The sequence below is a fragment of the Haliotis rufescens genome, unplaced genomic scaffold (genome assembly GCF_023055435.1).
Source record: "Haliotis rufescens isolate VD_foot unplaced genomic scaffold, xgHalRufe1.0.p SCAF_7, whole genome shotgun sequence".
In the NCBI taxonomy this organism is placed as follows: Eukaryota; Metazoa; Mollusca; class Gastropoda; order Lepetellida; family Haliotidae; genus Haliotis; species Haliotis rufescens.
The window spans coordinates 31,198,998-31,213,461 of record NW_025964361.1 but is presented as its reverse complement, the minus strand read 5'-3'; the positions used below and the strand labels follow the sequence as shown (position 1 = coordinate 31,213,461).

Here is a 14,464-nt window from a genome sequence, read left to right as displayed (position 1 = left end):
AACACAGAGAAGTAAAATAGTACGTCATATAGAAATGAGATAAAGTGATCTGAGAAGGGATTCATACGTTATATACAACTTAAAAATATATTATTATGAAAAACGAAAGGAAAGGTGGGAGTATTTATAAAACGACCGGGGGAGGAAATATTCTGGGGGGAGATTTTATTTCGTAGGGTGGGGGAGAGTTTATTTCGAGAGGGGCGGAACTGTACCGGTATGAATTCGCCGGGGGGAGATTTTATTCTGGGGGCGAATATTTTTCGTGACACCGGCACTGGCGATGCAATGTCATTTGAGAAGATAGACACAAAGTTCTCGTTACCTAAAACATGTACTATATTCTCAATCAGGGAAGTGACCTGTAAACAATATGAATGCTCACAATGATGCATTTATGTAACGCTGTGCTCTTGGTCTACTGGCATCATACTCATTGACATGATTGTGGGTTCGAATCCCGGTTCGCCCCAATTATGTTTCTAGGTTGGTCAGCACCATACCCGTGCTCGTGGGTTTCACAGAAGTGGTAAAGGTCTAAGACCTGCATCTCGCGGGCTTTCCTCCCACATTAAGCTGACACGCCGCGATATAACTGGAATACTGTTAAAAGCGGCGTAAAACCCAACTCACTCACTCACTCATTTATATGGCTATTTTTATTTTAAGTTTGATGTATTAGTGTTCAATCACTCACTCAATTTAACTCATTTGCATTTGTCTCTGTGTCTATTAACTGTTTTCCCGCTAAGCGAGTCCTTTACTGGGAACAAGGCTTTTCGAACTTAACGTGACACGAATAATGAGGCTACATCTGGAGGGTGTTTATACGTCGTGGCAGGTAGAAAGGCCATATATATTCATGATTCGTTATCTTCCCCTTTTTTGAGAGTGAGTTGTTTAAGTTATATCACGGCGTGTGGTGTCAGGTTTTAGACAATTCTGCGCAAAGGACAAACCACCGTGCCACCGTGCCCCCGTGTCCCCGTGCCCTCGTGCCCCCGTGCCCCCGTGTCCCCGTGCCCCCGTGTCCCCGTGCCCCAGTGTGTATGCAGAAGTTGCGTAACAAGCAGAGTGTTAGGAAAGTACATTAAGGCCCTTTGTCCTGCCCTGGTTTATCTGGACGTAGGATATACGTTATAAACGAGTGATAAAACATTTACGGGAAATACACACATTTTGGGGAAATGGGCAACGAGGACGCAAACATTATTTCGGAGACTGAAATATTCAGAGTTATATTGGTAAACCCAGGTGGTTTTATCTGTGGGCGTGTATTCCCTGTAGCATTCTCCTGGTGGAGAATAGGCTACAACTGAGCTATGAAAACGGTCGTACATTTGACCTAGTTGAGGCGTGCGCGTAATTTACTTCCCTGTTGATAAGAATGGCACTTTAAGGTAAAGTGCGTGGTGTGGGATGGGGTTTAGTGTTACGTTCAAGATATTGCGACGTGCGTGTGTGTGTGTCTGTGTGTGCCTGTGTGTGTCTGTGTGTGTCTGTGTGTGGGTCTGTGTCTGTGTGTGTCTGTGTCTGTGGGTGCATGTGTGTGTGTGTCTCTGTCTGTGTGTCTGTCTGTCTGCCTTCCTGTCTGTCTGTCTCTGTGTGTGTGTGTCTGTGTGTCTGTTTGTGTGTCGGTGTGTGCCTGTGTGTGTCTGTGTCTGTGTGTGCATGTGTGTGTCTGTGTCTGTGTGTCTGTCTGCCTGTCAGTATGTATGTCTGTCTGTTTGTGTGTCTGTCTGTCTCTGTGTGTGTGTGTGTGTGCGTGTCTGTGTGTGTGTCTGTCTGTCTATGTCCGGACTGGTTGTAAAGGGCTAACCCACTGAGATACCATGCCACACTTTAAGATTGATACCTCAAGCAGACGACACAGCGCCAGGCAGAGTAACAACAAGTTCCATTAACATATTTGGCATGCCCCAGGCTGGGATTTAACCGCTCTCCGAGAAGACGCTCCATCCATTAGACCACGGAGGCGTTACACATTAAGACGAGGGATCAAGACTACTGTTCCAATATTTATTTGTATGGATTGCTCAAAACCTATACCAAACTATATTATGTTTGACCCTGTACTGAGCGGACACATCGTTAAACAAACGTGAATTCTTAGTATTCCGGAAGAGGTCACAATAATCTCGCAGCGCAAAGAGAACTGGAAACCAGACAATTTCTTCAAATCTACTTTCCAGTGTGCTACGTATTATTACACTGTAGGTCGGGAAGAGGGTTCATTGCGTGGTGCTAGGGAATGATGAATACATAAACGATTAAAAAACATACAACAATACATTAAAAAAAATGCGAAATTGTTTCTGTGATTGAAAGATTCCTCAGAATACACAAAAACATAGGATAAAGAATCGACATTATACTACCTACAAAATGTGATATTTCAGCTTTAAAGATTGTTTTTAATACACTGTCTGAGCCGCTACTTTAAACGATAATGACGTGTTTCACTCATGCTGTAATTTACCAAGCGCCATTCAACTTTCGTTTTAGTATTTATAGAATAGGAATTTCCCACTAATATATTGCGATTTTTGCGGGATTTCTCCACACAGTCCTTGCGATGAGGGTGTAGAAACTAGGCATGCAGTACTTCTTCTGGTTCGTGTGTGTGCTGGGGGTGGGAAAAGGTAAGAAGCTAGCATATTTTATCGGTTATTGATACATGACCTCCGCGAGACATGAGACATGTGATGTCAGTTACTGTCGTGAGCCCTATTTGTCTGTAAACTGTACAATCACCGTGAGAAACATGGCACGTGAGTCGGGCTACGAACTATATCACAGTAATCCATTCCTGCTCCGGGAGTCGGGCTACCGCGACACGCAAACTGTGATACCCTCCCTGACGATTAACCGCCATTGAAATTGGCTGATATTTCGATGCGGGGAAACTTTCCACTCCACGCTCTACATATTGTCTGTTGAGATCGCCAACATGATTGCGGGGCTGAATATACACACATGACGTTTAATTCGATCGTGGTTTTGATAATAGTTTGTGTCGTACTTTCGATATTGTTAAATAACCCATTGAATGTTACATGTCGACAGTCTGTCCTCTACTGAAGCAAAAGAGAGAAATCCATAAAATATCCATGAATGTTTCAACAAAATCGTTGAGTGTACTGTACGAGACAGTTATCACCAAGTGTCATGTACCATGACTGATGAATGATACCGCATGTATATATATGTACCATGTGTGAAATGTTCAGAAAAGACTGTCTAGTAACTAATTGCAGTCGTTTCTTCTGTATATGTTTATATGTCTATTCACGTATATTGTGTATAGTGAGTGAGTGAGTGAGTTGGAATTAACACCGCTTTTAACAGTATTCCAGTTTTATCGCGGCGTGTCATCTTAATGTGGGAGGAAAGCCTGAAGTGATGTAGGTCTCAGGCGTTTACCACTTCTGTGAAACCCACGAGCACGGATATGGTGCTGACAAACCTAAAAAAACATAATGGGGATTCGAACCCACAATCATAGGTTTCTGGCGTACCCAAGGGACGCAACTCTGCACAGCGAATCGCGGGGCTAAGACGACTGGGCCACCCGTGCCCCTACATCATGTACTGAACATAGTGTGGTACAAATACTGGAGTACACTCTTATCTACAAATTATATTTCTGATATATTTGTACTTATGATCCTTGTTTTGTGTGTGGTGTGATCCTTGTTCATTTTGTACTTATGATCCTTGTTTTGTGTGTGGTGTGATCCTTGTTCTTTCACATTATATTTTAATTTTACAGGGGCATCCTCTGACTGTGCAAACTATGGGTGTGTAATGCCGGACAAAGATGGAGTGTGTTCCATGTGTACGGAGTATTGTTATGGGCGAAGCTGTAACCACAGCTGTGGCAGAGAGTGTGTAAAAAGTATTTCAAAAACCTGTGATCGAACCGGTCACTGCTATAAGTGTAATTCTGGGTACTACGGAAGCACGTGCGATCAAATGTGCCCTCCCGGATGTGCAGAGACATGTGACAAAAAAACTGGTGTCTGTGACACACACTGCAGCACAGGGTTTCATGGTTCCGTGTGCAATGAGACGTGTCCGGACCATTGTAAACATGGAACTTGTATTCAGGAGACCGGGGTATGCCATCTTGGGTGTGTCACTCCCTACTCGGGCGATTTCTGTAATGTGACGTCAACTGGAACCCAAAACAAACAGCAACTCTCCTGTGCCAGTAGGCCTTCCTATGTCGGGCTATTAACCATCCTCTGCATAATCTATTCCGTGTTTCTTTCATGATATTTGGATGTGTGTTTACATGTGACAAAGAACGTAAAATACAGTTCCCGTACATGTGTCGTGATTAGAATGTTGTGCAGTGTTCAAGCTGTCTCGAGATTCAGGTATCGGACTCAGAAAGGTTCCAAAATGATTTAATAAGGAATCCGTGTCAGCACATTGTGATGAACGTTGTTCGTGTGTCATACTCGATCACATCAGTGATACCAGGTAGTTATAATTTCCTTCTCGGGAGACTCACAGTCCTCAAGTCTCGTGTACCGCTCACGAATCCAGTTATCATGCAGGTTTTCATGAAACGAATCCCTCTGCTTGGACAACTTTAAACTATCAATAGGTTGGTGTTTATCAATGTTTGTGATGTCCCATGTCACACATCAGAGACGTAACATCTAATTTAACTGAACATTACTGAATTGCCTGTGAATAGGAAGCGTAAACACATGCTTCACAATCTGTATGAAGCACGGTACCCCAACAGACAACAACAAAGCGATCAAACCATACCCATCTTGGACCATCATACTCTACAGTATCCAGTCTGTGTTTCATTCGTGATGTGTTAACATATATACAATTTGTTTAAATTAATTTGTTTTTCAGTGTCACAGGATTTTAGTCTCGCACAATTTGTACAATACGGTATGGTTGAAAAATATGATTTTATATTGAGTTATGAATATGTATATTTGTGTCGGCATACATTCGATTATCTTCACGATATTATGAGATGTTACTTTGAGGTTTGTCATGATCATTTATTGAAAACGTGTGCTTCCTCATGTCACTGGAATGTGGATATTCCCAGACTGTAGAAGAATTTGGACATCTGTGTACTTGACCTTAAATCACAGCGGTAATGTGGCAAACGGACGCTCTGTTGCTGTGGTAGTTGACAGTGGTTTTCCAGTTTGCGTTTTTATAAACAACTTGGTGTTTCTATTTTTTAATTCTTTTCATTGTCATTTTATTGGGAACATGCATAATTAAACTCAAAAGTCTACATAAATCTAAAGGACGACCACAATATCGAATTCATCTGATGGGTTTGCGCAAGGTGATATACCAGTATATGTCTCGTGCACAGCCCATGGGGCAGAGTTTGACCTCGACTCTACTGGTTGTATTGATGTATGGACTGTGGAGTAATCACACCGGTGATTTACACGTACGTAGCGAGGGACACTAACATAATTCTCCCGGTCTTCTCTACGTTGTGGCTCTTTCAGTAGGATAATAATATAACAATTAAACAGGGGGCATGGATGGCCCAGTCGCCTATAAGGACGCTAATCGCCGTGAAGAGTTAAGCCAAAAAAGGATCGTCATTTTGAATCCGAGGTCGCTCTTATTCTAGGTTTGTCCACGCGATACTAGTGTTCGTGGGTTGCAAAAATATTACATTAAAAAACTTGACAAAGTGTAATATTTCAATGACTTGCGAGTGACACATGAGAAGGAACACGCTTAATGCTTTAGAGGCCCAAGCGTTGTAAATATTATCAATCGATATGAAGCCACATTACTCTGGTATTGGCAAGGGACACGGATTGCCCAGTCGTCTAACGTGAAACAACCGCCTCCGTGGTCTAGTGGTAGGGCGTCCGCCCGGAGAGCGGAAGGTCCGGGGTTCGATCCCGGGCCGCGTCATACAAAAAGACGTTAAAAGATTGTACTTGTTGTTACCCTGTCTGGCGCTCGGCATTAAGGGACTAAAACAAGGACTGGTCGGCTCGGAGTCAGTATACTGTGTCTGAGTGGGGTATTCATGTTAAACTGGGGCATGGTATCTCAGTGAGCTAGCACTATAAATCTGCATCAGTCCGGACTAGTACAAGCAGCCACACACACACATACACGTGCATGCACGTCGCTATATAAGTGCAATAATCTTGGACGCGACGTTAAACCCAATTTCACCTCACCTTTTTACCCAGGCCAAGAAAGTTTTATTTGGTGTAATGAAGAATATAAAGATTATTGGAGATATAAGTTACAAGTCATTCTTTTAGAATTTCTATTTTAAAATTAACCCAATCTTAATGTACGGTGCTGAAATATGGGGATTACAACACTCCAATGATGTCGAAAAGATAGACTTGAGTGCATATAAAAGATTTCTTGGTGTAAAAATCAGCACATCTAACGCAATGGTTTGTGGCGATTGTCGTAGATATCCTCTATTCATTATTCACAGGGGGCACGGGTGGCCCAGTCGTCTAAGGCGCCGCGATTCGCTGTGCAGAGTTGCGTCCCTTAGGCACGCCAGAAACCTATATAATTGTGGGTTCGAATCCCGGTTCGCCCCGATTATGTTTCTAGGTTTGTCAGCACCATACTCGTGCTCGTGGGTTTCACCGAAGTGGTGAACGTCTAAGACCTGCACAACTTCGGGCTTTCCTCCCACATTAAGCTGACACGCAGCGATATAACTGGACTACCGTTAAAAGCGGCGTTAAGCCCAACTCATTCACTCACTCATTATTCACAACTAAGAGGTGTAAAGTACTGACTGAAACTCCGGAAAAATACATTCATCAAGATACACAACGAAATGTAACAATAGTATTATGATGTTATGTGATGCGAGTGGAAAGAATAACTGGGTGTGAAAATATTGCTGTGCAATAGTGGTATGCACAATGTGAAAGTGTATTTATCAAGTCTTTTCTACAGAGGCTAATTTTTTTTATCTGCAATCGTGATCATTACCTTTGACATTATCCAACATATATAAATATATATAAAATATATCATAGAATGTTGAAAACTCAAACATATGTATACTGAAAAATATCTGTGAGATGTACATATTAAGAAATATTGTTATTCATTGGCATGGTTTCGATGTTCATCCCATGAGGGTGGGCGATATGCATGGACTCCCTGGTCATAACGATTATGTAAAAATATGTAATATCCTAGCTAATTAGGATGAATATAACTTTTTACTGGTATGTCAATTGTACTCCACTGAGAAAAAAATGTTTATTCCTGTATAATCCTTTCATGAATATTGTGAAATTCCGAAAACTGTTAAATAATCTAGATACATTAACAATTCAAAACCTGTCCGCTTATGTACAACACGCTGTTATATGGACCCAAACTTGAAAATAATAGTAAAAATTGTGTGCAACACATCTGTGATATCTAATATAGGCCTGTGGCCGCCAAAGTACTTGAATAAAGATTGATTGAAATATGATTTCTGCCTTTTCTATTCACTGACTGCCGCTCTGAAGACAATGCTGTTTACACCAGTGTTTACGTGTCATTGTGAGATGTGCGTGTCTGAGATATTGTGTTATTGGATTACCTCTTCTGAATTATTTATATCTACATTTTTCTTCGTGACATTGATTATGCTCGGTCTGCGCCAATACAATTTAGTTATTATATATTCAGTTATCCAGTCCATGATCCGTGGTTATATAACAAGTTCTAGTTAACACAGCTCAATTAGGAGAAAAATCAGACGTACCACTCAGACAACGAGCTCAGTGACCGTGTTGAACTCTGGATAAAATTTTGATCGGTGTTGCTTAAAGCCATACTCTAGTAATATGGCGTCGGTCTGTAAATAATGTGATTGATATTATGAGTATCGAACCACGCCGTCGGGGTACAACGACACGGAAGTCACCCAACTTGACCACCCGATCCATAAAACGCCTCGTCGTAGTGAGACATGACGTATATGGGGTACTGAGAAAGTATTATATTATTGGAAAGTATATATCTGGACCAAGGCATCTGTTTATGCACGTTCAAATACACATCGTGTTCTAGTCGTAAGTTACAAGAGGAGAGACGTTTTACTTGGCTGGATCAGTTTTCCGACACCGATGTCGTGCAGACTCTCATGTAACGCCATGTTGCCTCATATCTCATTCTATCTCTGAGTGGATTCCATGGATGGATATGTTCCAGGTCTAGTCTTGTAAAAATGTTGAGAGTATTTCTGAGCAATGTCCACAGTAAACTGAATCAGGACCATTCTGCACTAAAGTCGTACCCCATGTCGTGGATCATTGTTCATGCTCTCACTCGTTCACCTGGGCCCACTTGCACAAAACGATCTAAGCGCTAAGACCATTGTAAGCCTATGTTAAAGTATGGGAGTTAAGATCATCTTAGCGCTAAGATCGCTTCGTGCAAGTGGACCCTGGTCCAGATGTTATGTTAAACAGGTCGTCGCGATACAGATGGAACATTGCTAACTGCGGCCTCAAACAACATTCACTCACTTCACAAAAAGAAACGGTCACGTAAAATATCTGTCGAATTAAAAAAAAAGGTTATGGCGGAGGGATGGGTAATTCGCTATAGAGCCGTTACTTATGAGGACTATTTCGGGGGCGTCTCATATGTATTGGGCAATCACAAATCAGTCCTAACAACCCTGATAGCCTGTTTGTATTAGCTACTTTAACCCAGCTATTGTCTACAGATACATGTACCATCCCATATACGTCTTGTGTATGGGGACTCGGACTGCCCAGTCGTTTAAGGCGCTGAAATTCGCTGTGCGGAGTTGCGTCCCCTTTGCACTCCAGAAACCTTTGATCGCGGTTTCGAATCCCACTTCGCTCCGGTTATGTTTCAAGGATTGTCAGCAATATACCATTGCTCGTGGTTTCAAAGGGGCAAACGTCTATGACCTGCATCACATCGGGCTCCCTTCCACAACAAGCAGACACGCCGTGATAGGCCTCTAATACTGGTTAAAGCGGCGTAAAACCTAACACACTCACTCACTCTTGTATGAGGTAATTGTAATGCTGCAGTTTCTTTAAAAACAAAATTGGCATTTTATGCATGTTACGTGAAACTACACTGTACTGCTTTCCTCTTAGACTTATAAACCAATATACTAAGATTCACATACACTCTTGCAGAAATATCTCACCAGCAAATGTAACTTAACTTTGTAACTGTAGTCTGAAGGCCGTATGTCACGTTTCGGTACCATGACCTCGAAGTGGAAGAACTAATCAGGTATTTCTAGTCCAAACACAAATACTTTGAGCAACTTTTAGGTGCATGTTTATGTATAATTACAATGTATATGAAACTTTCAAGATATATGTATTTCATGTCTGAGGTATTCAAGATTTCGCCTTGGATTATCTGAAATAATGGTTAACATAGGACGACAGCGTTTTTTCCGAAGCCAAAGAGATTGTGTCCTTTCTGTCAAACTTGTATAGAGGATGAATTTCATAATATATACTGTTTGCTTGCACTGTTTATACTGATTTAAGGGAAGCATATATCCCATAGAAATACCTGCGTTTACCAAATTTGTATTCATGTAAAACTCTGTTGAAGTCTAAGGATGGAAAAACAATTCCTAATTCAGCACTCTTTGTTCACCATTCACTTTGTCGGCGAAAGAATCTTTAGTATCGTGACGTCACAGCTTTGTTACATTGTCTGCACACAGATGTATTGTATGCAGCACCTCTACAGCCGTGTTGTACTCACTGATGTTATCCCTTTGTAGGAGACCGCCTCCGTGGTCTTGTGGTAGAGCGTCCGCCCGGAGAGCGGAAGGTCCAGGGTTCGATCCCGGGCCGCGTCATACAAAAAGACGTTAAAAGATTGTACTTGTTGTTACCCTGTCTGGCGCTCGGCATTAAGGGGCTTAAACAAGGACTGGTCGGCTCGGAGTCAGTATACTGTGTCTGAGTGGGGTATTCATGTTAAACTGCGGCATGGTATCTCAGTGAGCTAGCACTATAAATCGGCATCAGTCCGGACTAGTACAAGCAGCCACACACACACATACACGTGCATGCACGTCGCTATATAAGTGCAATAATCTTGGACGCGACGTTAAACCCAATTTCACCTCACCCTTTGTAGGCCTGTCTTGTATATGGACCGGAGGCCTTTAGTACAATAACACATCTTAATCTTGATGTATAAGGTAGGGTATTCATTATGTTACGTGTTACTGGAATTCAAATGGATTCAAATGGATTCAAGTGGTAATTTTATTATATAATCTATATATGATTTTTTAGTTTAGTCATTAGCGTGTAAATATGTTCAACAGACCTAAATATATTGTTCATGACATAACTGTTGAAAACCTACTGCAGTGCAGATCAAGTTGTTTACAGAAAAGGGGCGGTCGGGTAGCCTAGTGGTTAAAGCGTTCGCTCGTCACGCCGAAGACCCGGGTTCGATTCCCGACATGGGTACAATATGTGAAGCCCATTTGTGGTGTCCCCCGCCATGTTATTGCTGGAATATTGCTAAAAGCGGCGTAAAACCATACTCACTCACTCACTGTTACAGAAAATGAAGCTGTATTTAAGGTAGTCAAACATATAAATGTATCACTGAAACGTGTGTGTAAAGAACTGTTCATTCAACAAAATGTAAATGCATTTATCTCCTTTAAACTCTTGTTGGGAGCACGGGTGGCCCAGTCGTCTTAGGCGCCGCGATTCGCTGTGCAGAGTTGCGTCCCTTGGGCACGCCAGAAACCTATGATTGTGGGTCACATTAAGCTGACACGCAGCGATATAACTGGAATACTGTTAAAAGCGGCGTTAAACCCAACTCACTCACTCACTCACTCAAACTCTTGTTTAAACCCTACCCCCTCTCTCTCCATCATCCTCTCTCTGCCTCTTCTACAGTGTTGTATGTACACATTTTGAATTTTGAAATTGTGAAAATAATTGTTTTTAAATAAAGTAAAAGTAAATACCAAGAAGAGGGCAATCTAAGAACGTGTCCCTCAATTCCGTTCTTGTGAATTAACATGTTAAAGTCAAATTATAACTTTGGAATGCAATTGATACTTTGATATTGTTAACTATTTAAATTTCTTATTGAAGTCATATATCTGACCACATGTTATGTTCATATGTGTATCGACCTGAAAATTAAAATGTAAATGTAGTGTAAATAAGAGTGCGAGTGGTCATTGTTCGCTTTAATGAAACTTGGCATTTATGTCTCCAAAATGACTTCATTAATGCCAGTCAACACAATTAATTTATTAAGGTAAGAATATGCATCATTCCACTGGGGAGGGGTGGGGGGCATCGCACTGATATTGAGTCGCATTTTTGGCTAAGGCTCAGCAGTCGTATTAATTTGGAGACGCATTCACGTTTTACGGTAGTCACATGCTTTGTGTATGTATAAACAAGTCCAGAGTGTAGGCAATATTCCACGGAGGAATGCTTCAATCACATATTTGAAACGTGTTGGCTATGCTGACATACATGTACAACTGACATCACTGAAACATAACGCTGGTTATATGAGACTGAAGGCAAATGCTAAACTAAAATCTAGTCTCTGAAATGAACATATCGTACATAAAAAAAACAGTTGTTCAGTTTTCTTAAAAAAAATATAATAAAAAGGAGCCCAGTGACTCTCTTCAGTGATCTAGACTTGCCAAACATTATAGACTTGCATGGGCTGTATTTGATATATATTTGTATCAGGGTCTGTAAGACAGACTAGGCAAATGCGGATGTAAGCGTTAGTGACCGATGCCCCCGGCGGCCTGGCGCGGTGCTTGAAATGTCAATGCGGCGTCACACACCAGGAACACTGCTGCGTGCGACTCGAAATGAATAAACAAACCGACAAGGTATGAAGCTTTTCTCTACTCTTTACTGCATAAAATACTGTGGATTAAGTATAATGTGTACAAATAGTAGTTAGTGCATTATTATTTACATTCGAAGGCACAATGGAATATATTAATGGTAAAACGTTTGTACCAAATATCACACCACAGAAGATGTAAGGTTCGTGCTCCAACGTGACTCCCACCCTACACACTAATTCCGTACGTGGTCAGAAAACAAATCAATAATCTTTGCATTACTTACATCTGTATACAAGCTACATAAAATAGTCAAAGTGAAACAGAATATGGCAGGAATTATGATATTCAAATTCAGACAGGTTGCTGGAATTAAAGTTTCGTTAATATATACAGGGGTATATTGCAGAGAATAACACATATATACAATGCATCTATCAGTATTAACATACACATAACATGACTATTTTGATTGAGTTGTCATATTTGAAACTTGCGAACACCTGATGATTCACAATGACTTGACAGTGATTTGAAGTTCACGAATTTAACGCCTCTTTAGCAACATTGATATAAACTTTCATTAGACCTTGATATTATTTCAAAATGCTTGGATGAAAGATAATGTATATTTAAAACAATTAGAGACAATTGTAGTAAATGGAAGTAACAAACCTCAAAGTCACCTAGTACTTGAACCCATCCTCGTCAAACAGGGAGATATGTTCTACTAAACCCCGCACACACCATTGGCAAGTTATAGAAAACCGTCAATCGACCCAAATAGACGTGGGACTATACAGCTCACATGTTTTGCATAAACAAGGCTCCGTCTCCGACAATAATGGCCTTTAAAGTGGTGTCGCTCTGAAGTATCAGGTCGCAAGTTTCTGAGAAGCACCTTTGTGCGAAACAAACTTACGGCATAAAAGCGATAATATTGTTATCTGTTTGGAGAGTCCTTCTTATTTATTGTATTGATCGACATTGTTTTCCATTTCGTTTCAAGGGTCTTGATGGAACCTTGTAAAACATAAAGAGGTTGTTGTTAGTCCAGTTTGTTTACAGTTAGAAGTAAGCACGATGTGACATGGCAAGTCGATAAATATTATCACAACTACTGAAATTACTTATGCGATTTCAGAATATGTTGAGTATAGTAGTGAGGAGTTGCTAAACGAGACACACACTCATGTTTTCGGATCAAGAGTTTGAATCAGTAAATGGCTGATTTGTCACAGTCATTGTATCTGGTTATACCTGCATCACAGACCCGTGAAGATCCCAGCAACCTATACTAGAGGGTCTATGCTTGTCGTAAGAGGCGACTAACGGGGTCTGGTGGTCAGGCTCGCTGACTTCAATTTTTTGATGCATGTCATTGTAACAAACAAACAAAATAAAAACCTGCTCTATAAGAACGGAATTCTCTGAAACACATTCCCGGTGTAATTTCATTTGGATCACACGGCTTTAGTCGAACGATATACCGGTAACGCTATCTTTTATGGCATTGCTATCTACAGAAGCGTGAGGTTTTGCCCGACGGAGAGTTGAACATACTGACGGCGTCAACAAATGATAACACCCTGAAGAAAAGCGTTTCTTATCATGAAAATAAATTCACATGAAGCACTCAGGGACCCCATCCTATTTAACGTTTGTTTTATATTTCAGCACACTGACCCATTCATTTTACAATCTTGAAATAAACATCTACTCTCTATACTAACATGAACATACACAACAGTAATTCAAACGTAAGAGCCATTTTCACAAAACTATCTCAGCGCTTCGGCTGTCTTATCTATGTCAAAGTATATGACTAATGACAGTCGCAGCTCTAAGATTTCTTTGTGAACATGGCTGTGTGAGTATGGTTTTACGCCGCTTTAAGCAGTATTCCAGCAATATCACGGCGGGGGACACCAGAAATGGGCTTCACACATTGTACCCATGTCGGGAATCGAACCCGGGTCTTCGGCGTGACGAGCTAAGTTACCGCTTTTACCACGAGGCTACCCGACCGCCCCCTGTAAGCATAACACCACTGTGGAGATTACCTTTAAGAAGCAAACAATGTATCTCTCTACACATCAGCAGGCGCAATATGAACGGAAATACCGGTGGTTGATGTGGGCTCTCACAACCCGAAGTTCATATCAGGTGATTTAGTGACGTTAGCATGCTCTGGTGCCTTGATCCAATCAGTCGACTGAAGGTCATGAAGGGGTGATAAGGCCATATTGTATGTTCAAGGTCATCAGGTCAGGACATGATCACAGACTTCTTTGGAGGGAAAAGGAACGGCGAAAACAGTGCCGATATCAGAGCAAACCCGATCACAGCAAAGTAGGGCCAGCTGAAACAGTGATAGATGTTCACGAATGTTTAATGTCAAAATTATTGTCCTTTTAAAGCGACGTGCAAGCAAGTGTATCTGCTGTATCCATGTTTTGTTTGTTTGTTTGTTGTTTAACGCCGCACTCAGCAATATTCCAGCTATATGACGGCGGTCTGTAAAATAATCGAGTCTGGACCAGACAATCCAGTGATTGACATCATGTGCGTTGATCCACGCAATTGGGATCGATGACATGT

General features: G+C 41.3%; 1 protein-coding gene and 1 long non-coding RNA gene across 3 annotated transcripts in view; one reads left to right on the top strand and one right to left on the bottom strand.

Moving 5' to 3' along the window:
* Positions 1 to 2,228: 2,228 nt before the first annotated feature.
* Positions 2,229 to 5,228, top strand: LOC124148160. Its single transcript, XR_006862933.2, has 2 exons — positions 2,229 to 2,642; positions 3,773 to 5,228. It is a non-coding gene; the product is annotated as an uncharacterized LOC124148160 (long non-coding RNA).
* A 6,682-nt stretch (positions 5,229 to 11,910) lies between these two features.
* LOC124148155 overlaps positions 11,911 to 14,464 on the bottom strand; it is a 34,061-nt gene continuing 31,507 nt past the window's right edge. For both annotated transcript variants that reach the window (XM_046519123.2, XM_046519124.2), the window contains exon 3: positions 11,911 to 14,225. In XM_046519123.2, the coding sequence (XP_046375079.2) occupies positions 14,132 to 14,225 (94 nt within the window). In that variant the 3' untranslated portion in view covers positions 11,911 to 14,131. The remainder of the gene's footprint in view (positions 14,226 to 14,464) is intronic.